This window comes from Mrakia frigida, assembly GCF_051309035.1.
Source record: "Mrakia frigida strain ATCC 22029 unplaced genomic scaffold BDY24scaffold_15, whole genome shotgun sequence".
Lineage (NCBI taxonomy): Eukaryota > Fungi > Basidiomycota > Tremellomycetes > Cystofilobasidiales > Mrakiaceae > Mrakia > Mrakia frigida.
Genome location: NW_027481266.1, coordinates 16,116 through 38,424, shown reverse-complemented (window position 1 = coordinate 38,424; position 22,309 = coordinate 16,116). Strand labels below are relative to the sequence as shown.

General features: G+C 53.8%; 7 protein-coding genes across 7 annotated transcripts; 4 read left to right on the top strand and 3 right to left on the bottom strand.

The window, feature by feature from the left end:
* Positions 1-185: 185 nt before the first annotated feature.
* BDY24DRAFT_55497 (uncharacterized protein) lies at positions 186-6,092 on the top strand. The gene is made up of 27 exons (XM_076644986.1): positions 186-347; positions 498-509; positions 884-912; positions 1,023-1,180; positions 1,271-1,442; positions 1,523-1,636; positions 1,714-1,826; positions 1,944-2,069; positions 2,150-2,171; positions 2,252-2,376; positions 2,463-2,482; positions 2,569-2,771; positions 2,888-2,974; positions 3,050-3,124; positions 3,197-3,334; positions 3,413-3,495; positions 3,576-3,641; positions 3,724-3,829; positions 3,916-3,979; positions 4,080-4,151; positions 4,284-4,449; positions 4,528-4,601; positions 4,686-4,786; positions 4,863-5,062; positions 5,146-5,214; positions 5,289-5,591; positions 5,686-6,092. Exons 1-27 carry the CDS (start codon positions 325-327, stop codon positions 5,944-5,946), a joined length of 2,982 nt encoding a protein of 993 aa, XP_076496622.1. The 5' UTR covers positions 186-324; the 3' UTR covers positions 5,947-6,092.
* A 1,267-nt stretch (positions 6,093-7,359) lies between these two features.
* Positions 7,360-9,776, top strand: BDY24DRAFT_415056 (uncharacterized protein; the record flags this gene model as incomplete). The annotated part of the gene is made up of 2 exons (XM_076643400.1): positions 7,360-7,581; positions 8,169-9,776. The coding sequence occupies 2 exons, from the start codon at positions 7,360-7,362 to the stop codon at positions 9,774-9,776; spliced, it is 1,830 nt and encodes a 609-aa protein (XP_076496621.1).
* A 948-nt stretch (positions 9,777-10,724) lies between these two features.
* Positions 10,725-12,394, bottom strand: BDY24DRAFT_388607 (PQ-loop repeat-containing protein). The gene is made up of 8 exons (XM_076640391.1): positions 12,241-12,394; positions 12,085-12,149; positions 11,984-12,000; positions 11,867-11,919; positions 11,466-11,793; positions 11,228-11,396; positions 11,042-11,135; positions 10,725-10,921 (listed from the first exon to the last, which is right to left on the bottom strand). The coding sequence occupies exons 1-8, from the start codon at positions 12,307-12,309 to the stop codon at positions 10,883-10,885; spliced, it is 834 nt and encodes a 277-aa protein (XP_076496620.1). The 5' UTR covers positions 12,310-12,394; the 3' UTR covers positions 10,725-10,882.
* Positions 12,395-12,538: 144 nt separating this feature from the next.
* BDY24DRAFT_55412 (uncharacterized protein) lies at positions 12,539-13,425 on the top strand. Its single transcript, XM_076644984.1, has 2 exons — positions 12,539-12,691; positions 12,815-13,425. Exon 2 carries the CDS (start codon positions 12,827-12,829, stop codon positions 13,364-13,366), a length of 540 nt encoding a protein of 179 aa, XP_076496619.1. The 5' UTR covers positions 12,539-12,691; positions 12,815-12,826; the 3' UTR covers positions 13,367-13,425.
* A 364-nt stretch (positions 13,426-13,789) lies between these two features.
* BDY24DRAFT_55414 (uncharacterized protein) lies at positions 13,790-14,907 on the top strand. The gene is made up of 5 exons (XM_076644985.1): positions 13,790-13,943; positions 14,039-14,114; positions 14,208-14,389; positions 14,487-14,581; positions 14,658-14,907. The coding sequence occupies exons 1-5, from the start codon at positions 13,891-13,893 to the stop codon at positions 14,834-14,836; spliced, it is 585 nt and encodes a 194-aa protein (XP_076496618.1). The 5' UTR covers positions 13,790-13,890; the 3' UTR covers positions 14,837-14,907.
* An 843-nt stretch (positions 14,908-15,750) lies between these two features.
* On the bottom strand, positions 15,751-16,967 carry BDY24DRAFT_55399 (uncharacterized protein). The gene is made up of 3 exons (XM_076644983.1): positions 16,888-16,967; positions 16,417-16,819; positions 15,751-16,291 (listed from the first exon to the last, which is right to left on the bottom strand). The coding sequence occupies exons 1-3, from the start codon at positions 16,915-16,917 to the stop codon at positions 15,984-15,986; spliced, it is 741 nt and encodes a 246-aa protein (XP_076496617.1). The 5' UTR covers positions 16,918-16,967; the 3' UTR covers positions 15,751-15,983.
* Positions 16,968-17,166: 199 nt separating this feature from the next.
* HRD3 (ubiquitin ligase complex subunit HRD3) lies at positions 17,167-22,275 on the bottom strand. Its single transcript, XM_076640390.1, has 19 exons — positions 21,986-22,275; positions 21,604-21,667; positions 21,147-21,514; positions 20,973-21,026; positions 20,797-20,895; positions 20,547-20,688; positions 20,299-20,408; positions 20,050-20,142; positions 19,844-19,914; positions 19,717-19,751; positions 19,342-19,598; positions 19,110-19,260; positions 18,686-19,015; positions 18,475-18,593; positions 18,316-18,394; positions 18,158-18,234; positions 17,642-18,058; positions 17,486-17,541; positions 17,167-17,384 (listed from the first exon to the last, which is right to left on the bottom strand). The coding sequence occupies exons 1-19, from the start codon at positions 22,202-22,204 to the stop codon at positions 17,222-17,224; spliced, it is 2,904 nt and encodes a 967-aa protein (XP_076496616.1). The 5' UTR covers positions 22,205-22,275; the 3' UTR covers positions 17,167-17,221.
* Between the last annotated feature and the right edge of the window lie 34 nt (positions 22,276-22,309).

Here is a 22,309-nt window from a genome sequence, read left to right as displayed (position 1 = left end):
AGCAGGGTGGGGTTCGAAACCAACCCAATCCAAAACGCTGCGTAGGGGAAAGTCCAAAGCAGGAGGCGGTGGAGGTTGTTCGATTCGCTTCCCTTCTAAAATCCCTCTCTCCAACTCTCACCGTCTCCATTTCCTCTTCGGACCCTTCGACTACCCTCACAGATCTCGTATAGCTGCCAGGTGCACAACTCTCCCTCTCGCCGAATCCACCAGCTTCCCGAAGCAAAGCCGTTCCCTTTCACCCTCCGACGCAACAAGAGCTCATCGCAGTCTCCCGCACTCCTTCAACTCAACCCACTCTCACTTTTTTAACAACGATTTAAGATGTCGGATCCAGCTGATATCATGTGAGTGCTTCAGGGAGTCAAGTGCGGGGTGGGGAGAGAGGAGGAGCGAGGGGAGGAGGACAAGGGCTGAAGTTGAAAGTGTCGAAGCTGACCCGTTTGCCTTTCCTTTTGCTCGTCCCTGCTCCCTCGCTGGATCGAATTGGCATCTAGTCGAGCTGCTCTGTGAGTTTTCTCTTCTTGGTTTGCAGCGGGCGGGGCGGGAGGCGGGAAAGAGAGAAACAAGGGAGAGGGAAGGAAGGGGAGAGCTTCGGCAACGAAGGAGGTCAAACCTCGCCGAGCTCGTAGTTTTCTTGCAGACGGGAGCCAGCGAGGAAGGGAGTCGAGCTTGGCTGGACTCTCAGAGGTTGCTTTTCTCGCAGAGGGAAGGTCTCCAGAAACTCGATTTAGGAGGGTAGAACAGCAACCAAACTCTTTCAGCTCCTCTCTCCTTCTCCACCTCCTCCCCTCTCGCACCACACGAACCACCTTTCCCTCTCCGCCATCGTCCCACTGAGACTGATCCCACCCTTTCCTTCTCCTCCCTACTACTACTACAGCGATGCCGAAGCAGCAAAGATGACGCAAGGTTCGTTTGGTTCGCTCAGGCGATCCTCTTCAATGAAGATCCACTGGAAATCGAAGGGTGCGAGCTCAAGCTGATCCCTCTCTTCTCTTCGTTTGTTTTTGGTTGATCAGTTTCCGTCAAAGCCGTAGGAATCCAGGTCGCCTTGATGGCTGGTATCTCGTTAGGAGTCACTCTGGCTTTCTCCTTCTTCAGACCTAGGGAGAAGAAGGTTTATGCTCCCAAGGTGAAGTATCGTCAAGAGGACGAGGAGGATCTGCCGCCCCCAACGGTGAGTTTCAAGCTTCTTTCTTGAGCTTGAGTCCTGGGGAGATGGAAGAGCTGATTGAGGGTTAATATGGTTGGGTTTTTTGATGGACAGATCTCCAACGGATTCTTCTCCTGGCTCACCCCGCTCGTCACCTCGAGGGACATGAATCTCGTCGACACTATAGGAGTCGACGCTGTTGCCTTCCTTCAGTTCCTCAGTCTGCTTCGGTGGGCTTTTCTTACGGTCACGATCCTCGCTTGTGGTGTTCTCATCCCTATCAACGGTGAGTTCTCGTTCTAGATCGAATCGCGATCCCTCGTCGTCCGTTCGTTCGAGCTCACACTTCCCCTCCTCCTCCCTCAGTCGTCTACACCCTCAAAGCCGATGTCCCCCATGACGCACTCAGTATGCTCACCATCTCAGGCCTTCAGACGTCCAGGATCCTCTACGTGCACATGGGAATGAGCTACGTTATCTGTTCGTTCCTCCTCGTCTCGCTGTCTCGTGTTTACTCGGTCGAGCTCACACCTCCTCTCTCCCTTTTTTTCTCACAGCTGGAGTCGTCATGTTTTTCTGCTGGTTCTACTGGAAGAAGATGCTCTCCCTTCGTCAGGCATGGTTCATGTCAGCAAAGTTCCAGAGGTCGATTTCGTCCAGGTCGCTCATGGTTCGTATCTTCTCTTTCCTTTCTCTCTTCTCTTTCGTCGTCTCTTCTCTTCGCTGTTTCACGACCGAACCGCTTATCTCGTTGGCTGACGAAGTGCCCTATCTACTCTTCTATCAGCTCACCAACGTCAGGAAGGAGTACCAATCCGACGAAGGGCTCAAGGAGCTCATGAGGAAGATTCAAGGTGGGAACGAGAAGGTCGGAGCTGGGATTCAGAGTTCGATGATCGGGAGGGATTTGAAGGTCAGTGCCATCTTTCCTACTGCGTCCGTTTCCCTTTTGGGCCCAGCTCACCTCGCTTTGTTGTTCTTTCGTTCATTTAGGACTACCCGGAGCTCATCGAAGGTTCGTCTCTCTCGACGCGTCTGCGTCTTCTCTGCGTTAGGAAACCGAAACGCTGACTCGTTTCTCGTTTCGGTGTACAGACTACAACGACACCGTCAAGGAGTTCGAGGAGGTTCTCGTCAAGTATCTCAAGGGAGGACATGTTGGGAAGAAGAGACCTAGGATCTCTCGAGGAGGATTTATGGGAATCGGAGGGCAGAAGATCGTGAGTTTCGCCTCTCGCCTCGCCATTTCTCACGGGCCTGATCCTCGAGCTGACTAGACTCTTCTCCTGTTTGTATGTTTCCGTAGGACGCTATCGAATTCTACGCGTAACCTTCGTCTCTCTCCGTTCTCGTCTTTCTCCTCCCTTCCTCGTCGCTGACGATCCCTCCCCCTTTTTCGGTTCCTCCCTCAGTACCAAACTCATCCGTCTCCGCGACGTCCTCGACTCCAAGAAGGAGGATATAGATCTCCTTCGACCCAAGATGCATAAAGGTCACTCGGCTCCCCATCTCCACAAGGACGGATCTCAGTTCAACGTCAAGATGGACAAGAAGCAGCGATCGAAGATCCCTGCTGAGCCTTACGGGTTTATCTCGATGATGGATTCGGCTCAAGGTACGTCCTTCACTGCGTTCTTGCTGGTCGATTCGAAGGGAAGCGGAAGGGAGAGGAAGTCGAATCGAACGCGTTCGACCTCGAGCTGACCGCCTCACCTTCTTTCCATCCTACAGCCCACGCTATTGCCAAAGCTCACAAGGGACGGCAGAAGGAGTTGCTTGGAGCTGAGATCCAACTCGCTCCTGCCCCTGCTGATATCAGTACGTGTTTTTCGTTGCTCTCCTTCGAGTTCGTTGACGTCCTCGAGCTGACCGCTCTTCTTTCGTTTCTCTCAGTCTGGAAGAACGCCAACATCACTCCAGGAGAGCGACGAAACTCCAAGTTCGTTGGATTCATGCTTCTCGCTGTCGGTAAGTCTGCCCTTCCATTGTTCCACCTACCCTCAGTCGAGCCTGATGCGTTCCTTTCCGTCCTCCTCGCAGTCTGCTTCTTCAACACCATCCCCCTCATCATCGTCGCTGCCGCTGCCAATCTCACCGTTCTCTCGGGGTACGTCTCCTTCTTGGCCGACTGGGAGTCTGCTGGTGAAGTTGGAAACTGGACTTTCTCGGCTGTTGCTGGTAAGTCTCGACGTGTTCCTTCGTTTCTTCTTCAAATCGGAGAGCTGACCTCGTTTCTTTTCCTCGACGACCGAACAGGTATTCTTCCTCCGGCTATCTCTGGTATCTTCGGTCTTTTGCTTCCCTACCTGATCAGGAAGCTCACGAAATACCAAGGAGCTGTGGGTCTTCTCTGATCTCTCCTCGACGTGACGCGATCGTCGTGCTCACTCGCTCTCCTTTTTTTCTCGCCTTCTTCTAGGTCTCGAGATCTCAAGTCGACCGAACCGTTCTTACTCGGTACTACGCCTTCTTGGTCATCTCTCAAGTACGTCTTTGAACAAAACGACTCCGTTCTTCGTCGTCTCCAATCGCAATCGGCTCACCTCTATCTTCCTTCACTCCACCAGTTCTTCATCTTCTCCCTCATCGCCGTGGTCATGAACTTGATCTTCCAGATCATCACCCAGGTGGAGGATAAGGAGAGTCTCAGCTCCATCTTGTCCGGTTTGGAAGGTGACGCCGATTTTTCTCGTCTCGTTCTCTTTCTTCGTTTCGCATCGAGGCTGACAGTTCCTGTTTCTCTTTCGGACCTCCCGTAGATCTACCGGATAACATACAACAGGCTTATGTCTCCCAATCGACCTACTGGCTGCTTTTCCTTCCGTGCGTCGTCTTCGCGCTTCTTTTCGTTCTTCTTTTCCTTCGACCCTCGAGCTTCGAGCTGACCGAGCCCTCTTTTCGTTTATATTTTCAACCTTTTTAGCATGCGAGGATTCCTCGTCTTCTTCGAGCTCGCTCAGCTCATAAAGCTTGCTCTTCTCTCGTTCAAAACTCTGTGCGTCGATCTGTTCCTTTCCTTCACCTCCCCGTCCCGCATTCCTCTCTCTGCGATTGCTTCCCCTTCCTCAGCCGACACTTCGACTCGAACGCTGACTATCCTTCTCGACTCGTCGTTCGTTTCCTCCAGCCTCTTCGCTAAGACGCCTCGAGATATCCAAGAGTGGACGAAGCCTCCAGCCTTCCAGTACCCGATCGTTTACGCCAACATGCTCTTCCTCGCTGCTATCGGTCTCATGTATGCTCCTCTGGCTCCGTTGGTGACCGCCTTTACCATGGTCGTGTTCTGGATTTCCGTGCGTCTGAGTTTTTCTGAGCTTTCGCTTTCCCGTTTCGAACGCTGACTTTCTCGTTCGCCTTCTTCCTTCTTTCAGGCCTACATCTACAAGTACCAGCTTCTCTACGTCTACGTCGGTCGAGTCGAGAGTGGAGGTCGAATGTGGAACGTGTGAGTCACTTCTCTCTGTCCCTCGTCTTTCCTCGCTCCAGGCGCGTCGACTGACGAATCTTCTTTCCTACTCTTCGCTCGCAGTGCTATCAACCGACTTCTTGTCTCCCTCATGCTCATGCAAGCTCTCATGATCCTCACCATCACTCTCCAACGTCGATCTTGGAAGGACGCCATCGCATCGGGTTTGTCGCCTTCTCCCCGTCGCTTCTCTTTCTTCGTCTCGTCAAGCTTACCCTTTCTCGTCCTTCCCTTTCGCAGCCCCTCCCTTCATCGTCACCATCCTTTTCAAGATTTTTGTCCTTCGGCCCTTCGCCAACGCTTTTGCCTACTTCTCTCCCACCGCGGAGGAGGCTCACCAAATCCTCGGCGACGCTCAGCACTCGTACAAGCAGAGGTTCACCCACCCTGCTCTTCGATCGGACGTTCTCTACACTGTTTTGGTTCACAAGGAGCAGCAGGTTCGTCCCGTTTCTCGTTGCAGTCTTAACTCTCCAAACGTCGAACGTCGAACTGATTCGACTTCCTTTTTCGACTCTCGCAGGATCTCGTCCGAGACCTCCTCTCGTCCTACTCGTCTCGATTGGTTCGAGAAGTCAAGGGAGTTCGAGAGGTTCGTTCATCTACTGTTCAACCTCGTCATTCTACAAGCTAATGGCTAACTCGCTCCCTTGTTCGATTTCGCAGAAGGACCTCCTCGAGTACGACCCGAAGAACGACCCAGCTCGTCACGAGGAGATGCTTCTCAGCGAGAGCAAGAGTCAGGTCGGAGGAAGCACTATCGGAGGAGACGGAGACTCGACCTTCGAGGTTCCTCCCTACCCGGGCCATCTCCAGAGAAACTTCTCAAACCAGAGTTCGGCGTACGGAGAGGAACGAGGCGCCTACAATGAACATCAGGAATCGACGGCCGATCTCGTGAACTCAGCTGCTCCTCCCGGTCAAGCAGCTCCTCCGAACGGATGGTACGGGCAGCAGCAACGTCAGGATGTGAGTCCTTGTTTCCTTTCGTCCCTCGTCGCGTCGGCGTCTCCCTCGCTGACCCCTCTCTCCCGCCCTCCCTCCTTTCCTTCTCTCTCCACAGAGCTACGACGGCTACTACGAGGACCCCAGTTCTCACGGAACTCCTCTCAACAACCTTCCTCTCATCAACTCTCGTTCAAACTCGGCCCACAACCTCGCTCCGGAATCCTACGAGATGAGCCCTCCCCGTCGTACCTCGCCAGGTCCGTTCGAGGCTCTCAGGAGTCCAACGGGCTACGGAGTCGTCCCGAGGGATGACGAAGCGGAAGCAGATAGCTACTACCAGCCTCAAAGAGCTCCCAGTAACAATGGGAGGATCTAGATGCGCCGTCGACGCGTCTCCTCCTCGTTCTCGTCCTTCCTTCCCTCGTTCTCCTTTTGCCTCCTCCCTTTCCTTTTTCTTTCTTTCTTTCTTTCTTTCTTTCTTTCTTTCTTCTGTGCTACCGCTCTTTTGTTGTCTCTATCATTTAGAGTTCTCATCATCTCTGATACACCCGCCCCCTCACGTTTCGCTCGAGTTGATCAAGCTGGCTTCTTCGTCTCTCGTTCGAGTCTCCCCTAGATACGATGCAACTGCCCACTCATTCTCGTCCCCTTTGCCACTTCTACCTTTCTACGCACCACGGACTTTTCCTTTTTCTTTATCCCTTAAAGTATCCTTCTCTTGCTTTTTACTTTTGCACTCCTTTGCTTTAGCGACGGTCCTTTCAAACCACGAACCATGCCCTTTATTGCTTCTTGGTAGATATCTCTTCCTCCCGTCCTTCCTTGCTCGAATCTGGAAGACCATCCTCTCTCTCCTACCTACACCCTCCCATCTACACCCTCGCCTCTCAAATCGCGACGCATGTTCAGCCGAACCCGCTTACTTGAACCACCACCGAGCGCGTCTCGAACCTTCAAGCCTGCTTGCGATTTCTTCCGTCCTTTGTTCCTTCTGTCGGTCTCACCTCTTCCTCTCATCTGACCCTCTTCCCTCATCCTTCCAAGGAGGATCTCCTTGCTTCTGCATCAATCTGCAGCTCATCGCCCGGAACTCTTTTTTAATTCCCCGATCGCAAATGAAGCCTGGCCAGCTTCGTTCAGCCCTCCCTCATCTTTCTTCCTTGCAGCCTCGCTGAGCCTCGTACATGTATCTATCCAGCACGACGCGTCGAGAACTCTGTCAAAGCAGGTCGCTCTCATCGTTTCTGCAAAACGAGGGACCGAGGACGAGTAGGTTGGTCGGTCGCGTCTTCGTCTTATCTTTCCTCTCCAATGAAACGACGTGACTGGAAGAACGTGACTCAACGAAGGTTTCTGGAGTCTGTTTTCGTTCAAAGCCGTGTCGTTCTTTGTATTCTCGTATGGAGGCCTCGGACGAGGCTCCCAGATGTAGAAGTGTGGAGGAGGACAGGATTCACCGCGAAGCAGGGAGGGCGGCTTCTTCGCTAGCGTTCCGCGTCGTTCTCAACGAACGAATGAGAGAGAGAGAGAGGGAAGAAAATCTGGTCGAGTACAAGGATGGGTCTTTAGTGAAGTCTTTGTCTACGTGTCTCTGAAGCTAGAGACGAAAGAAGCTTTGTTCGGTCCCAAAAGAACGAGAAACACCGAGCGAACATTGACTCGCCCTCTTCTCCCTCTTCTCCCCTCAACCACCAGCATCGAAAAAACGCGCTCTTCCTCCCTTCGCTCCCCTTCTTTCTTTCTCCTCCCTTCTCCTCTTCTCCACTCTCCCCTTCTCGCTCGACCGACCATGTTCGACGACTCGGACGACTTTATCGAGAGCTGGTGTACGGTCTGCGACAAACAGATCCTTCAACCTCGTTCCTCTCTCGCGACCCTCCCCTCCTCCTCCTCCGTCTCCACCCTCAAAACTTCTACCAACGAAGGCACAGCAGTCTACAAGAAGCCTCCTGGCAAGTACATAGCTCCTAAAGCACCAACTTTCAAGCGATCCAAGACGGGAACCATACGCGTGAGTCTTGCACTTTCAGCTTTTTCCCTCTCCATGACGGGGGGTGGGAAACAGGGGACTTTCTCTACGGAGAGCTTCCCTCAGCTTCCTAGAGTCTACAGAGACGCGTCTTCTCGTCCTCTATGGGTAGACCCAGAACGAGTCAGAAGTCTGCACCGGGTAGGAAGGAGGAAACGGGAGAAGGGAGGAAAGGGGAGAGTTCAGCTCACTCCCTTTCACCCTCCGAGCTTGGGTGGGACGATCGGTGAAACCTAGGCTTCCACCCTTCTATTCACCCCCGTTTCGCGTCCTTCTTTCTCTCCCTTGGATGCTCGAGTGTATCATCTCTCAGCATCTAGAACCCAAAGGGAACGGTTTCTCTCGTTGGGGGAGGGAGAGCAAGGGAACTCTCGAGCTCCTGCTCTGACTCGGCTCGAGACGGGCCCTTCGTCCGGATTTCCTCGGATTTTCTCCTCTGTTCTGTTGGGGATAGACCACACAGGTTTGCTGACGTCTCTCCTCTTTTCTTTTTCGTTCTCTTTTCACCTTCGATCCAACCCGCTCTCGTTCCTCTCTCGATGTCTCGCCCTTGTTCACGCTTCCCGCAGGCCAAACCACTTCCCAACGCTCTCGTCGCAACCAACCAACTTCCGTCCAACGTCAACAACGGCCCTCCTCCTCCCCCAGCAGCTCCTCCTTCGTCGTCAGGACCTCTCGAACGAACCTCGTCAGCTGGACACCTTGAAACCAAGACAGCTCTCCTCTCTTCCTCCGGTTCCAACCCAACCGGCGTCGAAGGTCACTCCGATTCCTCTCCCACCACTCCCACTCCCTCTTCCTCCAACCCTCGAGCCTCTCCCGCTACCATCACCACAACCGCACCTACCCCTCCATCCCATCATCACTCCTCGGGGCTCTTTTGCTCGTACGCTTGCGCCCAACTCGAGGAGGAAAGGTCGTCCACGGCTCTCGCCCCTCTCCTCTCTTCCGCTCTTTCGTTCACCTCTCCTCTTCACACGTCATGGATACCCGGTGGAGGACCTCCCAGTCCCTTCTCTCTCTCGAACGGGAGTGATTCAGAAGGAGGAGAGTACTTTGATGGAGTTCCCGGAGGATCTCGAGCCGGAAGGGAGGGAGCAGGAGAGAGAAAAGGGTCGTCGACGTCGATTGTTGGAGAAGTCGGAGGAGGGACGCGACGAGGAAGTCGAAGCACCAACACGACTGGAAGTTCGAGCGATTCGCTACAGAGTCTCTGGGACAAGGACAACGCCGCAGGAGCCGCTATCGTCCCAGGAGCCAATCATCCCTACCACGGCCTCAAACGAATGACTCCCCTCGTCCAATCCAAAACGGAACTCGACGCTCTCCCTCCCTTCACCGTTCGACCCATCTCGGCTCAGAACCTCATCCCACCACCGCCCTCCTCCCCTCAACTCTACCCTATCTCCTCACCTCGACGATCTTCAGCTTCCTCTTTCTCCTCAACAGGAATGGCCTTCCGATCCTCCTCCCACTCCTCCCATCGAGCCAGTCTTCACGGCCCAGCACCTCATCACCTCAACCCAAGCTCCTACTCCATGTCTCCTCCTCCCTTCGAACCTGGATCCGCTCCTTCGACGGCGAGTCTCTACGCGTCTTACGCCGAGGGATTCAACCGAACTCCCAGCGCCGAGTCGAAGCTGGCGATGTATGGAGGACGAATGGCCAGTCCTAGACGAGGGAAGTTCTTCGGAGTCGACGATGGGCACGAGCCAAGTCATCTCGGAGTAGGAGGAGGAGCGAGACCGACCAACATGCTCGCTCGACGATCTTCGGAGGCACCTTCGGAGGACGATTCGGATTCCTCTTCGACGCGTCAACCTACTCAAACCACTCCCACCCAATCCATCCTTCACCGACCCTCCTCTCCCATTCGACGAGCATCCTCTGCCCTTTCCACCTCCCTCGCTCCCTCTCATCGATACTCCTCCTCGACCTCCTCCCTCAGTCATCAAGGAGCTCGTCCAATCCACCCTCCCAACTCTCGACCTCCTCCCAGTAAAACAAGACTCGCGTCTCAGAAGAGCGGTCCATCACCACCTGAACCGAGCACGTCGTGGAGTTGGAGTTCGATGGAGAAGATGTACGAGGTTCCGAGGGTGGCGAGTGCCGGTGGAGCAGTCGGCGGAGGGAGTTCGAGTTTGGGAGGCTCCAAGCTGTTTTACTGGTCTCCATGATTCTTCTTCGAACCTTCTTCCACGTTTCGTTTAAACTTTTGACTTTGCCTTTGCTTTGCGTCCTCTTTTGGCTACCGACGACGCGTCTGTTCTCCCTCTCTCCCTCTCTCCGTACCATCTCCTCCTCCTCAACCGTCCTCCTCCTCTCCATCTATTCACGTCTACTCTTACATCCATCTAGCATCATACCTCATCTAAGAACTGTTTTACCTAGACCAGCAATCTTTAAATCATCCTTCGTCTCGTCTTCCTCCTCCTAGCATTTCACTTCCCGACCCGACCCTACCTTACCCTTCCCCTGCCCTTCCTTTGCCCCACTTTCGCTTCTTCTCCTCTGCTCTCTTGCATTTCTCTCCCACCACCTTTTTATTGCGTCGTTCTTCGTCTCTTCACACCCACCCACCTTGTTCGCACTTCGCACTTCGTCTTTCGTCTCTTTCCTCTCTTTTCTTCTTTTCTCACAAACCTTTTCTACCTACCTACCTTGTGTGTATCAACATCCTCTTTCTCCGCACTCTTCTATCGCTTCCTGGCTGGCAAGACTAAAAAACTGAACGGGAGACGGAGCGGAAGTCGAGAACACAGGGAAAGGATGCGATGGCTAGCGAGAGCGAGGGAAGGAAGCGTCGCGGTCCGGACGAGGAACCTGCTTTGGGATTTTTTGAGCTGGAAGAGAGATAGGCCGAAGGAAATAATGGACGTGGGGCGGAGGACTGGGTTGACTCAGGACGGGAAGAAAGAGATGGGTGAAAGAAGGCGGCGGAAAGAGGACGCGTCGTTGAACTGGGTCTTTTTTTCTGAGTTCTCGAGCACGTGAAGAGTCCCTCGCAAGAAAGCTTGCTGGATTCTCAGCTGATCACAAGAAGACGAGTTCTTTCAGGCTGAAGTCGTTCCAACGTTGAGAGTTCGCGAACGACCTCCCGTCTTTCAATGCCAGTCGAGCTGAGCTTGTTCGACAAAGAGCATAGCGAGCGTGCTTCTACCAACGTACAAATAGTCGCTCCCTCCCTCCTTCCTTTCCTACAAAGACTACCTCCCAACTGATTCCGGCTCGCTCTCCTCAACGACTCCTGGCGAGCGTTGTCGTCCGAACGCGTTTCGAGCGTCTAATCGTCTTCGTCAACGATGGATCGTCGAGCTTCCTCCTGAAAGAAAGAAGAGGCAAGGGAAGATGTAAGCTCGTCTTTGAGATAGGTGACCTGTCGCGTCTGCTGGGGGTGAAGAACTCGAAGGAGAGAGAGAAGATAAGAGAAGAGGAGACAAACCGAGGAGGGAAGAACGATCCTCTTTTGTTGGCGAGAGAAGTAGGCGAACTGGCAAAGAACAGCGATGTCGAGGAAGACCGTAAGAGCGGATCCACTGTGTACGGTGAACGAAGAGAGTAGAAGGAAGGTCAGAGAGGCCGGATAACGACGAAAGAAAGCTACAGAAAGAAGAGGGAGAGCACGAACGAGAGCCATGGTAGGTTGGCGATGATATACCGACGACGAACGGACTTGAAGAGGATCGAAGCGACGTAGGTAAGGTTTCCCGAGATGGAGAAGAAGAACATGGCGAGGGAGAGTCCCTCGCACTTGGTCTGGTGGTTGTGGAGGATTTGAGGGACTCGAGATCCGATGTCTGAAGGAGGGAGAGTATTAGTGTGCTGTGGACAGCTCTCGTTGAGCTGAAACGGGTCGCTAAACTCACAAGTGACGGCACTGATCCAACCCAGACTTTGGGACCTCCATTCAAGGACGTCTCCTCCCTTCTCGCTCTCTCCTCCTCCGGGCTGAGCTCCTCCTTTGTTGTTCAACAACCAAGCGATGACTCCGGTCGAGATGACGAGTCCGAAGGCGAGGAGGTAGACTGCCGACCTAGCGAGGAAGGATTTGTGGGCCAGAGGAGGCTCGGGTTTGGGGAGGAGAGGCGAGCTCGCGGTAAGTTGGTTGAGGGGCGAGGACTTCTGGTGGCGGTAGTAGTAGACCTGGAAGAGCAGGATGAGATCGCAGACGGTGTAGTACATGGCGAGGATGATCTTTTGGGAAGAGAGAGAGAAGTCAGAGAAAAGAAAGGGAGGAAGAGGATAGCAGGAAGGGAGGCTCGTTCACCATCGTCGGAAGGAGTCCGGCCATCATTCCTCCCAGCAGGTTGGTGATATCGCCTGAAAGAGAAGAAGGTAGTGATAAGGAAGAGCCTACAAGCGTCTACAGGAGTTCTGTGCGCACCAATCAACCACAGAACGCTAAGAGGGAGAAGAAAAGAACCAAACAAAACTCAGCCCTCGAGCTCAACTCTTCCTTTTTCTCTCTGAAGTCCCAGAACTCACATGAAAGCCACACTGAGACCCTCGCCAGATTTGAGGGAAAAATTCTGCAAGATCTGGGGACTGTACTGCGCAGCAGCAGCAACAGGAAGATTTACTCAACCTCTCCGACGAGGGGAAAGAAGCGAGAGAAGGGGAGGAGAGGACGAAAGAGCTCACGACGACGACCCAGCAAGCAATCGACACCCAGCCGAAGATGCTGCTCAGTTCCTGACTGGAAGAAAGCATGAGAGGTATGAAGGAATAGAGGCCGTGTCTTTGAGGGGTGAAAGGAAGGGAAAGGGAAGATAGGTAGGTTGTTGAGGTCGAGGAGGGAGGGAGGAACGACTCAAGGGCGCTTCTCTTCTGCGAGGCGTTGAAGAGAAATCGAGTCACGCCCACGGAAGTTTTTCTCCGTTGTGATTTTGGCCGGAGAAAACAGTCCGTTCTTTCCTCCAAGATTGCGACCCGAAGATTTTCTCGTCTTCGGGCAGAAGTCGTCGTCAAAGCAACCGAACAAACTGGGCGACCCTCCAAGATCGAGCTCCCCTCCAACCGCGACCATTCTTCTCCTCCCCTGTGCTCATTTCTTCACCATGACTTCCGCAGAACACTTGACAGTCTTATCAAGGTTCGTCTTCGCGATAGCTAAACTGGAACGGGTTCCAGAGATCCGCAACACTTCCTCGATGTCGACTGGACGCGTCGCAGCGTCGAGTTACTCCTTTGGCTGATCTTTCGCTTCTGCTCAAAGTCTCTTCCCCCCATGCCGAAAACATTGGCATTATCAGAGCTCAAACTCGTTCTGGTCAAAATTTCTGACCTCTCTCGGTCGTCATTGCCGGTGAAAGGCAGTGCTTCGGCACCGTCTTCTCGAAGCTTGGCCGCTTCCTCTTCCCCTCCTTCCCTCCCTCTTCTTCCCGTTCAACCACCACCCCAATCCTCGACCATGTTCAAGAAACTCCTCAACCGACGCTCCTCGACCTCCTCTTCCTCCAACTCCAATCCCACCAACGCGAACGATCGTCGCTACTCCCAGCCTGCTCCGATTCGAGAGGATCATCCCATCGACAGCAAGGGCTCCGTTCCTCCCCCCTCCTACTCTTCTTCAGCAGCAGGTTCCAGCTCAGGAGGAGGATTGAGGGTTCCTGAAACCAGTCACGCTACAGCTGCGAGTAGTTCGACCTCGCTGGTCGGAGGAGAAGACCCTTTCGATGTGAGTTCAGGGCCGGCTCACCTTCCCATCTTCTTTGGTTCGATGGCGAGGGAGGGGCCGTTTCCGATGGATGGACAAGGATCAGGATAGCTTCAGCGTTTACCTCAATTCCTCCTTGTCTCCTGAGAGAACGAGAGCGTCTGGAGGTACTGTTGGAGGGCTGTCGGGTCGAGGGGAGGAGAGGGAAGAGGAGGAAGCGAGCTCGAGCTCAAGTTGAGCTTGAAGGAAGGAGCCGCCTCCTTTGCTTTCGAGCTCTATCTTGCTGCTCGGGTCTTCTTAGGATATTTCCTCTCAGTGAATATACCCTAGATCTATCGCAGAGTGACGTCACAGAGAAGGGAGACGAGGAAGAAGGACAGCTCTGATTCCGAGCTCTCCGACGTTTCCGCCTTCGTTCGTTCGCCGCTCCCATCCCTTCAGCCTCCTCCTACGCCTTTTCCGGTTGCAGTGTTTTCTTCTCAGCGGCTTATTTATCCATTCTTCATCATTCAAAATTCTCTGGGTGACGATTCAGAACTGATCTTCCCCGTCCCTCTCCTCTTTCCCTCATCCTCTCCTCTCCTCAGTTCCTTCGTTCCTACGACACGCTGTTCCTCATCGACGACTCTGGATCAATGGCTGGATCTCGATGGAAGGAAACAAGAGACGCTTTAGCTTCGGTTGTAGCGTGAGTTCAACCACCCTCGCAGAGTATCTTCGCGATCAGGCCGAGACGCGTCGAGCTGATCGTTCACCTTCCTCCCCTCTATTCCGCCCTATCAGCACAGCCGCCAAGTACGACGACGACGGTATCGACGTTCATTTCCTGAATTCGAAGAGGGTCGGATCAGGTCTCAAGGTTCGTCGAATTATCTCGCCAGTTTCCAAAGCCACCATCTCGACGCTTCTCGTCTTACTCGGCCGCTGACTTCCCCTCCCTTCTCTTTCTCAGTCAGGCAACGACGTCCTCAACCTCTTCGCCGCTGTCAAACCTTGCAACGGAACACCCACTGGAACTCGACTGGAAGTGATCCTCTCCGCCCACATTGAGCTGATGGAGAGAGCGAAGAGCAACGGAGGCAGAGGAATGCCTAAACCTCTGAATATCGTGATCCTGACCGATGGAGAGCCTAGGTGAGTAGATCTTTCGAGATCTCGATTGAGGCCTGTTGCGAGGAAAGGCGCGTCGTGCTGACCACCTTGTTCTTCTCGCTCGTTCGTTTTCCCTCAGCGACGACCCTCGTTCAGTGATCATCGCTGCTGCCAAACGACTCGATCGAGGAAACTTCCCTCTCTCGAGCGTCGGTCTCTTCTTCTTACAAATCGGTGAGTCTCTCTCCTCGTCGCCTTGGACGCGTCTTCGTCTTGATCTCACGCCTCTCGTTCCTTTCTTTCCTACCAGGTAACGACGCTGCAGCGACGGAAGCTCTGGCCGAACTCGATGACGACCTCGGATCGGACATAAGAGATATCGTAGATACGGCTGGTTACAAGGCTGGTCAGGGGAAACCTTCGAAGGACTGGATTCAGAAGGTGCTGATGGGTGGAATTAATAGGAGGCTCGATAGGAAGTCGGTTTGAGGAGATGTGCTGCTGGGTTGAGAAGGTGATGTCGGGTTGTGAAGGGAGGACGAGTGTTGTTGGTTGGGTTTTCGTCGCGTCGTTCATTTCACTGGATCGTTTTCGTTTGCTCTGTTTCTTACTTTACGTTTTCTAGTCCCTTCTAATCAAATACAAATTCTTCTTCGAAGTATAGACGAGACCGACAATCAAATCGAAGTCCTAGCCAAGTCGCAACACCTCCCCAATCCATCGAGCCCACTCTTCGGGAACGGACCCTTGACAAACTGAGAAAAAAGGGACGAGAGGACTCTCAGCATCTCTTCTCCTCGAGATATAAATCCATTCTCACTCACAGTGCAAGCAATCTCGATCCGGATCCCTCCTTGCATCCGCTCGCATCATCCCTTGGATCTCAACGTCCATCACCGTCGCTCGCCCTAGCGCGTTCGCCTCGAAGAACTCGAACTCGGTTCGAAGGAGCGAGTTGAACGAGGAGGAGACGAGATCCCATCCGTGCCAGGTTTTTGAAGAGGCGGTGGGAGGGACTGGGTGAAACAGAAGGACGGAATTCAGTTGGAAAAAGAAAAAACGAGGAAGCGAGGAGCGAACTCACTCAAAGAGGTTTCGAGCGGCTGGGTGTAGCTGCTGCATGAGATTTGACCTGGGACGGAGGTTCGAATGATGGTGTGGATATTCGGAAGGGTGAGAAGAGGTAGTAGAGCGACGTGAACCTGGAAGAGAAAGACATAAAGGTTGGACTCGACGCGACGACGCGGCCGGAGACAAAGTGCTCACAGTTTCTCCCATGATGTAGAAGAGGTCTTCGAGTGGGATTGGAGACGACGTGTTGAAAGTATAGACTCCCCAGTGTACCCTGTGAAAACGAATAGAGTCAGCTTTCGAACGAGAAGCGAAGGCCACGAGAGGACGCACCCGGTGTTGAGGACGAGAAGGGAAGGAGGGGACGAGGCTGAAGTTCGATCGTTTGCTTCTTCGACCCAAGGAAGCCCTTAAGTACGATACTCAAGTTAGCACTCTCGGATGAAGATTTGAGAAAAGAAGAGAGAACGTACAATCCATCAAAGCGAAGAAGCGACCGGGTCTCAAAGCAAGCTGCAGGCAACGCACAAGAAGTCAACCCTCGAGCTCGATCTCGAAGTGATAATCAACTCACCTCCTTCTGACCCATCAAAACTTCTAGATCCTCTCTCCTCCCAAGCAAATCACTCCTCAAAGCTCTCACCAACGGCCTCTCCCCTCTCGACGCGTCAACTCCAGCCTCCAACAACAACTCCGCACTCGCAGGATGTTCGAGGTTGAGCGAGATCGTCTGATGGACAGGCATACGACCTTGGAGCTGCTCGGTTCGATGAATGACGATTGGAGAGGTGAGGTGGGCGTAGGAAGGGAAGGAGAGGGAGAGGGATTGAAGGAGGAGGAAAATCGCGTCGTAGTGTTGAAGAGTGAGGGAATCTGTCTCGTTTCAACATCATTCCGAAGGTAGATCAGTCAGCACTCGAAGTGTATAGCATTGTTTCCTCCCCCAATCGTCTACAACGTCGAAGATCTTGACCCGGATTCAAATCTCGCTCACTCACCTCCAACGAGCAGCACCCCTCCCTCCCTCCTCAAGCACTGGACCACGAACGCTCTCGCATCCCACCCCATCTTCCTCCCACTCTCATCCACCCAGTCCCAGCTCGCCACCTCAAACAACCTTTCCCATCCATCCCCGCCAGGTTTCCCAGCGCACGAACGATTGCTGATCTTGCCCTCCGACCCAGGAAAGCGAGCGAAGAGGTCCGTTTGAGATTTGATGGGTTCAGGGAGAGCCATCCAGGATCCGTCTTTCAGGGACGGGTACGTAGGGGGAGGAAGAGGTGGCAGAGGATCTTCGGTGAAGGGAAGGAAGATGCTGGGATGGAGGTGGTGGTGGTTCGAGAAGGAGAGGAAGAAGAGGAGGGTGAGGGGGATGGAGAGGGCGAAAAGGAAGAGGAACTGCTGGTTTCGAGAATGAGTTTGAGTTAGATCAGGGATGACGAGGAAGAAGAGGCTGGATGGAAACCTACTCTTCGAGAGTGAGAAGGTATAGAAGGCATCGTTCTTTGATGGTGATGGTTTGCGGAGGAAAGGAAGACGGGAAAACGGGCGTCCCGTCGATCTCGGTTCTGGGCGTTCACAGCTTCGTTCGAAGTTGAGAGACGTGTCTCAAAAAATGTCTGAAGGGTAAATAGTCAGTTCAAGACTCAGCTGAAGATTCGGACAGGTGGTAGCAGAGAAACGAAAATAGAGCCGTTCTCTCCTCCTCGCCTGACCAAGAGCTTTTCTTTCCTCGAAAGAACGCAAAGTCGCATCAAGAAAGATTCAATCAGAGTCTAAGTAGGGTTCTCGGAAGGGGAAGCATCAGACCATCGGCGGCCAAGGAGGTCCGTCTATCGGCTGATTCGCTGGAGGCGGAGGAGGAGGCTGCTGAGGTTGTTGCTGTTCCTGATCTTGCCCGTTTTGCTGAACTGCTGCGAGAGCCTGACGACGAGCTAGCTCTTCTTGACGTTGGCGGGTCCAGCGTCTGATAAACCAACGGTGAGGACTGAGAGTGAGCATCAGTCGAGAAGAGGGCTAGCTCGTGAATGGACGCGACGAGCGAGGAAGATGGAAAGGAACACGCACCCTCTTAGCCACGAAAAGACGGCGACAAGACCACAGAGAGCGAGAAGGAGGATCGTCTGAAAGCAGAAGGAGGCAGGGTCAGCGGATGCTTCAAAGTCGAAACTCGAAAATCGACGCGTCGCCAAACCATTGAACAAAAGAGTCGATCAAACTCACCTCAACCCAAGTCTCCTCCTCATCATCATACTCCTCCCTCTCTCCGTTCATCCCTATCCAGTCTGCACCATCGAAATCCCTCCCCTCCTCCTCCGCGTCCCTTCCCTCTGCCCATCCTCCAGGCTCCTCCGCAACAGCCGTCGGTTCAGCTCCTTCCGCTCCTCCTTCGACCCCATCCCGCTCCGCCCACCTCTTCTTGAACCCGTCCTTCACGTTCCCAATCGTCCAAGCATCCTCCGAATGAGGTGTAGCGCCGTGGTTGGGTCGCCAGAGGGAGAGAGATTTCTGGGGCCCGCCGGTGAGGGAAGCGTAGATGGATCGAGCGTAGAGTTTGATGAGAGCGAGGTTGACGGGGAGGGAAGCTTCGGGATTGGTTTCGAGAGCTAGGTCGTAGTTTCTTTTGGCGAGATGCCAGTCCTGGAGAGGAGAGAAGGAAGGAAAACGAGGGAGGAGGTCAGTTCGTGTTCGTGTTCGTTTCGTTTGTTCGAGACGAAGACGAGGCAGAGAAGGACGAACCTGAGGAACTCCAAGACCGTTCTCATACATGTAGCCGAGGTTCCAAAGTGCGATGGCCGAGGTTTGACGTTCGGCAGCTGGAAGAAGATCGAAGCAAAAGAAACATCAGCGGTCGTTTCGAATTGAGGAGACGGCTCGAACGAAGTCGAATGGCTCACCAGCTTGGTAGAATCCAGCTGCCTTCTCGTACTGAGGTTCACCCGATCCATCGATACCCTTGAAGTGGTAGTCTCCGACCTGTAGATGAAGGGGAGAGGGCGTTCAGCGTTTGTCGAGGGGCACGACGAAGAGGAAAGTCAAAACGAGACGAGACTGACCTTGACGAGGGAATCGACGTTGTCCTGCGCAGCCGACCGAAGCCAGTGGTTGAGAGCGAACTGAGCGGTCACTTTGTCGGGTGGATAGCTCCTCCAAGGCAAAGAGTACAGAGGAGGATCTGTGCATCGAAACGAGAAAGTCGACGGGTCAGCGTCAACTCCTCAAACCCCCTCCCTCCTTCCTTCCTTCGACTCGACACTCGAAGCTCACCCTGATCCAACACGAACGCCAGATTGTTCTGAGCACTCTCGTACCCTCTCTCCCCCGCCATCCACCACCCAACGATCGCCTTATCCGTCTCTCCTCTCTCCCAAGCCCGATCCGCCTCTCCAACCACGTCGTCCTTCCACGATCCTCTCTCCACCACGAGCTTGAGATGAGCGACGGCAGGACCACAAGTCTCGGGACGAAGACCTGCTGCTGCTTGAGCTCGAGCGGAAGCGGCGTAGACCTTTCCGAGTTGGTAAAAGGCTTCGAAGGGAGAACCAACTCGGACGGCTTGGTGGAAGGAGTGGGTCGAAGGATGGATTTCTCCTCGAGCTGGAAGAAACGAGGGAAAGAAAAAGGGAAAGACGTCAGATTCGGAGCCGAAGAAGGCGAAGGCGAAGAGAAGAAAGAAAGGGACGAAACGAACCGAGAGCTAGCTTCCCAAGATTGACGTGAGCTTCCGCTAGATCTTGATCTGCAGCAGCTTGGAAGAACTCCTGAGCCTTCACACCATCGACTGACACTCCCAATCCATCTCTGTAGATGATTCCCAACCCGTTGTAACTCTCCCTCTCTCCCTGCCCAATCCAAACCCAAACACGCGTCAGTTTCTCCTCCTCTCCCTCCTCCTCCCTTCTCTCTCTCTTCCAAGGACTCACCATCTCCGCCCCTCTCTCAAACCACATCTTCGCTCTCTTGAAATCGATCTTTTGAGCCTCTCCTCTCAAAGCCATCCTCCCCAAGAACCCAGCCGAAACTCCAGCGTACGAAAGGAGGTCGTTCGGGAACTGAACGTCCTTGCCTGATCTGGTCTTGAGTCGACCGGCGTTGGGTTTGTCGGAGGGCCAGACTTGACGAGCTACACGGTGGAAGTGATGGGAGGCGATGGCGAAGGATTGGGTGACTAGACCGACGCCTGGGGAGGGGGTCGAGAGAAGGAAAAGGGAGGTAAAGAGAAGAAAGAGTTGGGCGTTAAGAAGGAGCAACAGAAGGAAGACGGGTAGAGGAATAGATGAGTGATACGGCTAACGAACCTTCGGGACCGGAAGCGATTCCTCCGGGGACTTGACTGCAAAAAGCACAAAAAGAAACAGAACGCGTCGTCAGGTTCGATCTTCTTTCGTCGACCACTCCCTCTCGTCGCCTACAACCACGACTCACTAGATCGACCCGAAGTAGTGAATCCTCCCCAGCTTGACAATGTGTTCCAGAGCTCCCCGGTCGGATTGGTACTGTCAACGGGAACAGATTTGGAAGAGAAGCGATCGTCAGTCTGAGCCGTCGCGTCGAGTTCGGCCTCTTCCTCCAGAAAATAGGGGACGTGAAATGTACGAGAGAAAGAGGGAGAGGTGTGAAAAGATACACACGTTGTAATAATCCAAGATGTCCTCCCACGTCTCTCCTCCAGCTCGAGCCAAACCAGCCTTGACGGTTGCTCGGTTGACGTTCATTCCGGTGCTCTGCGAGAACGACAGCAAAGAAAGCAAGAGAAGAGTCAATGACCACTTCAACGAGCTCTCTTCCGAATCTTTTCCGATGAAATGCGAAGGCGGATGAAGGGTCGAGAGACGAAGAACGAAGTGAGCAAAGCAAGAAGTGGAGACGTCGAGACTCACCGCCCAACTGGCTCCGACCCCATAAGCACCTCCATCCAAATCCGAGAGTTTAGTCGTCGTAGGAGGCATAGTCCTTCCTCCAGGAGGTCCGGAAAGGAAGTGAGCGAAGACTGTTCGAGCAACGAGGGCGCAAGAAAGACGCGTCGAGTTCAGTATCGACTTCGAGCTCGATGTGTGCAGCTTCACCGAGCGAAGCAGCTTCAAAAATACAAAGGGAGTGAAGATCGAAGTGGCAGCCGACAACTCACCTCTTTCAGCAGCAGTTTCGTACCATCCCATGGCGGTCATGCAGTCTTCCTCGACTCCGATGCCAGCCCAGTACTTGTAAGCGAGAGCGTGCTCGGCTGCTGGATGGGACTGAAGAGCAGCGAAGGTGCAGTGAAGAAGGGCCTGCCGGCGAAGAATCAACCACACAGAAGGTCAGCGAACGAAGAACGGAAAGGGAGGGAGACGCGTCGAAACCGGTTTCGGCGAGAAGGGAGAAGGATCGATGCTCACCTTCCCTTGATCGATTGGGACAGTCTCCCCGTATCCAGTAGCATGGAAGAATCCGAGGATGTAGTGAGCTGTGGCGTTTCCTGTTAGACGGGCGTGTTCCTGTGAAAGCGAAGCGAAAGCGCGGGGAGGGTGAGCGTGGAACGGGAAGCGAGAAAACGAGAGAAAGGAAGACGAACCGAGTAGGCTTCAAAAGCGAGACTGAGGTTTTGTTGGAGCGGTGGTGGGGGGAACTACAGTCATTCGAACCAGAGCCGAAGAGGGAAAAGGAGAAACAAGGACGTAGACGCGTCGAGAATTAGCTTCGGCTCTCCCACACTCGCTCTTCTATCGCAAAACGCAGCCAAACTCACCATCGCAACCCTTCCTCTAGTCCCCCAAGCCTCATCACACCCCCACTCGGTCGCAACCTCCAACAGTCCCAACACTTTGGCAGCTCTTCCTCGGACCTCCTCCTTGCTCCCTCCTCCTTCCTTCGATCGTCTCTTCTCAGCACCTCCTCCCCCAGGTCTGCCATTTCCAGGCAATCTCGCACTATCCCCATACCCTTCTTTCCAGAACCTCCTTCGTAAGGATTGGATCCAGTTTACGATGAAGGAGTTGGACGGAGAAGAGGAGGAAGGCGAGGCGAGGGTCATGAAGGTTTGAGATGGAATGGGAGTCGTTGGAGGTGGAGGGAGTAGGGAGAGGGAGTGAAGAGCTGAGGCGTGGGCTTTGCAGGCTGATAAGAAAGCAGAGTTCGGGTCAGCTTTCGGAATCGTTCAAGGAGGGGGAAAGGGAGGGAGGAGGGAGGTGATGACGAGGACGAACCTTCTGCTACTCGAGCTTCGGTTTGAGCTTCTTCTGAGGTTTGAGAGGAGACGGGAGCCGTCTGCTAAGAGGAAAAGGGTATGCAGAGGTCAGTACTTATCTTCGAGGAAAAGAGAAGGTGAGTTGAAGAGCAGGAAGGAAGGGGGAAGAGGTGGTGAGCTCGTTTGCGGTCGGAGGAATCAAACCTCTTTCCTTGAGCTCTGGCCCTCCCTGATGCTGCTTCATCCAAGTAGATCTGATACAGAGCCCAGGAGAATCACCCAATGTACTGGTCTCAGAGAAAAAAAATCTCTTGCCCCTTCAAAGCTCTCTTCTTCGTTCCTTCCCTCCCTCAGCTCCGAGCTCACCTCTCCTTCCTTCTCTTCTTCGTTTCCAAACTGACCTGGTCAAGCTCCTTCTCGAACTCCTTCTTGAGATCCTTGATCTCTCCATCTACCCTCTCTCTCATCTCCATGGATTCGATGACGGTCTCCATCACAGCTCGCTGACGAGCATTCAAGCCAGAGAGGAGATCATCGCGTTGAGCTGAAACGAGTCCGACGACCAGCAGGAGAAGAAGGAAGAGGAGGGTGGAAGGAGAGCGCCGAGAGGAGAGAGCCATGGTGGGCTACAGCGATGAAGGGTCCCTGGACTGAGAAGAGAGGAGGGAAGATAGTGCGTTGGGAGGCTGGTGGTCGTTGAAAGAAGGACGATTGATGAGCTGGAG

Bases quoted from the DNA above. Each gene is read 5' to 3' on its own strand.
- BDY24DRAFT_55414 (XM_076644985.1), top strand. From the start codon at position 13,891: ATGGCTGGATCTCGATGGAAGGAAACAAGAGACGCTTTAGCTTCGGTT. The intron at 13,944-14,038 runs GTGAGTTCAACC...CCGCCCTATCAG, and splicing joins GCTTTAGCTTCGGTTGTAGC to CACAGCCGCCAAGTACGACG. The intron at 14,582-14,657 runs GTGAGTCTCTCT...CTTTCCTACCAG, and splicing joins TCTCTTCTTCTTACAAATCG to GTAACGACGCTGCAGCGACG.
- BDY24DRAFT_55497 (XM_076644986.1), top strand. From the start codon at position 325: ATGTCGGATCCAGCTGATATCAT. The intron at 4,152-4,283 runs GTGCGTCGATCT...CGTTTCCTCCAG, and splicing joins CTTCTCTCGTTCAAAACTCT to CCTCTTCGCTAAGACGCCTC. The intron at 4,450-4,527 runs GTGCGTCTGAGT...TCCTTCTTTCAG, and splicing joins TGGTCGTGTTCTGGATTTCC to GCCTACATCTACAAGTACCA.
- BDY24DRAFT_55399 (XM_076644983.1), bottom strand. From the start codon at position 16,917: ATGCCTTCTATACCTTCTCACTCTCGAAGA. The intron at 16,820-16,887 runs GTAGGTTTCCAT...TCTCGAAACCAG, and splicing joins TACCTTCTCACTCTCGAAGA to CAGTTCCTCTTCCTTTTCGC. The intron at 16,292-16,416 runs GTGAGTGAGCGA...GAAACGAGACAG, and splicing joins AGGGGTGCTGCTCGTTGGAG to ATTCCCTCACTCTTCAACAC.
- HRD3 (XM_076640390.1), bottom strand. From the start codon at position 22,204: ATGGCTCTCTCCTCTCGGCGCTCTCCTTCCACCCTCCTCTTCCTTCTT. The intron at 21,668-21,985 runs GTCAGTTTGGAA...TTTTCCTCTTAG, and splicing joins TCGAGAAGGAGCTTGACCAG to CAGACGGCTCCCGTCTCCTC. The intron at 18,235-18,315 runs GTGAGCCATTCG...ATCTTCTTCCAG, and splicing joins AGCTGGATTCTACCAAGCTG to CTGCCGAACGTCAAACCTCG.
- BDY24DRAFT_388607 (XM_076640391.1), bottom strand. From the start codon at position 12,309: ATGCTTTCTTCCAGTCAGGAACTGAGCAGCATCTTCGGCTGGGTGTCG. The intron at 11,397-11,465 runs GTGAGTTTAGCG...TCCCTCCTTCAG, and splicing joins TTGGATCAGTGCCGTCACTT to ACATCGGATCTCGAGTCCCT. The intron at 10,922-11,041 runs GTTTGTCTCCTC...TCTTTCTTTCAG, and splicing joins GGATCGTTCTTCCCTCCTCG to GAGGAAGCTCGACGATCCAT.
- BDY24DRAFT_55412 (XM_076644984.1), top strand. From the start codon at position 12,827: ATGCCGAAAACATTGGCATTATCAGAGCTCAAACTCGTTCTGGTCAAA.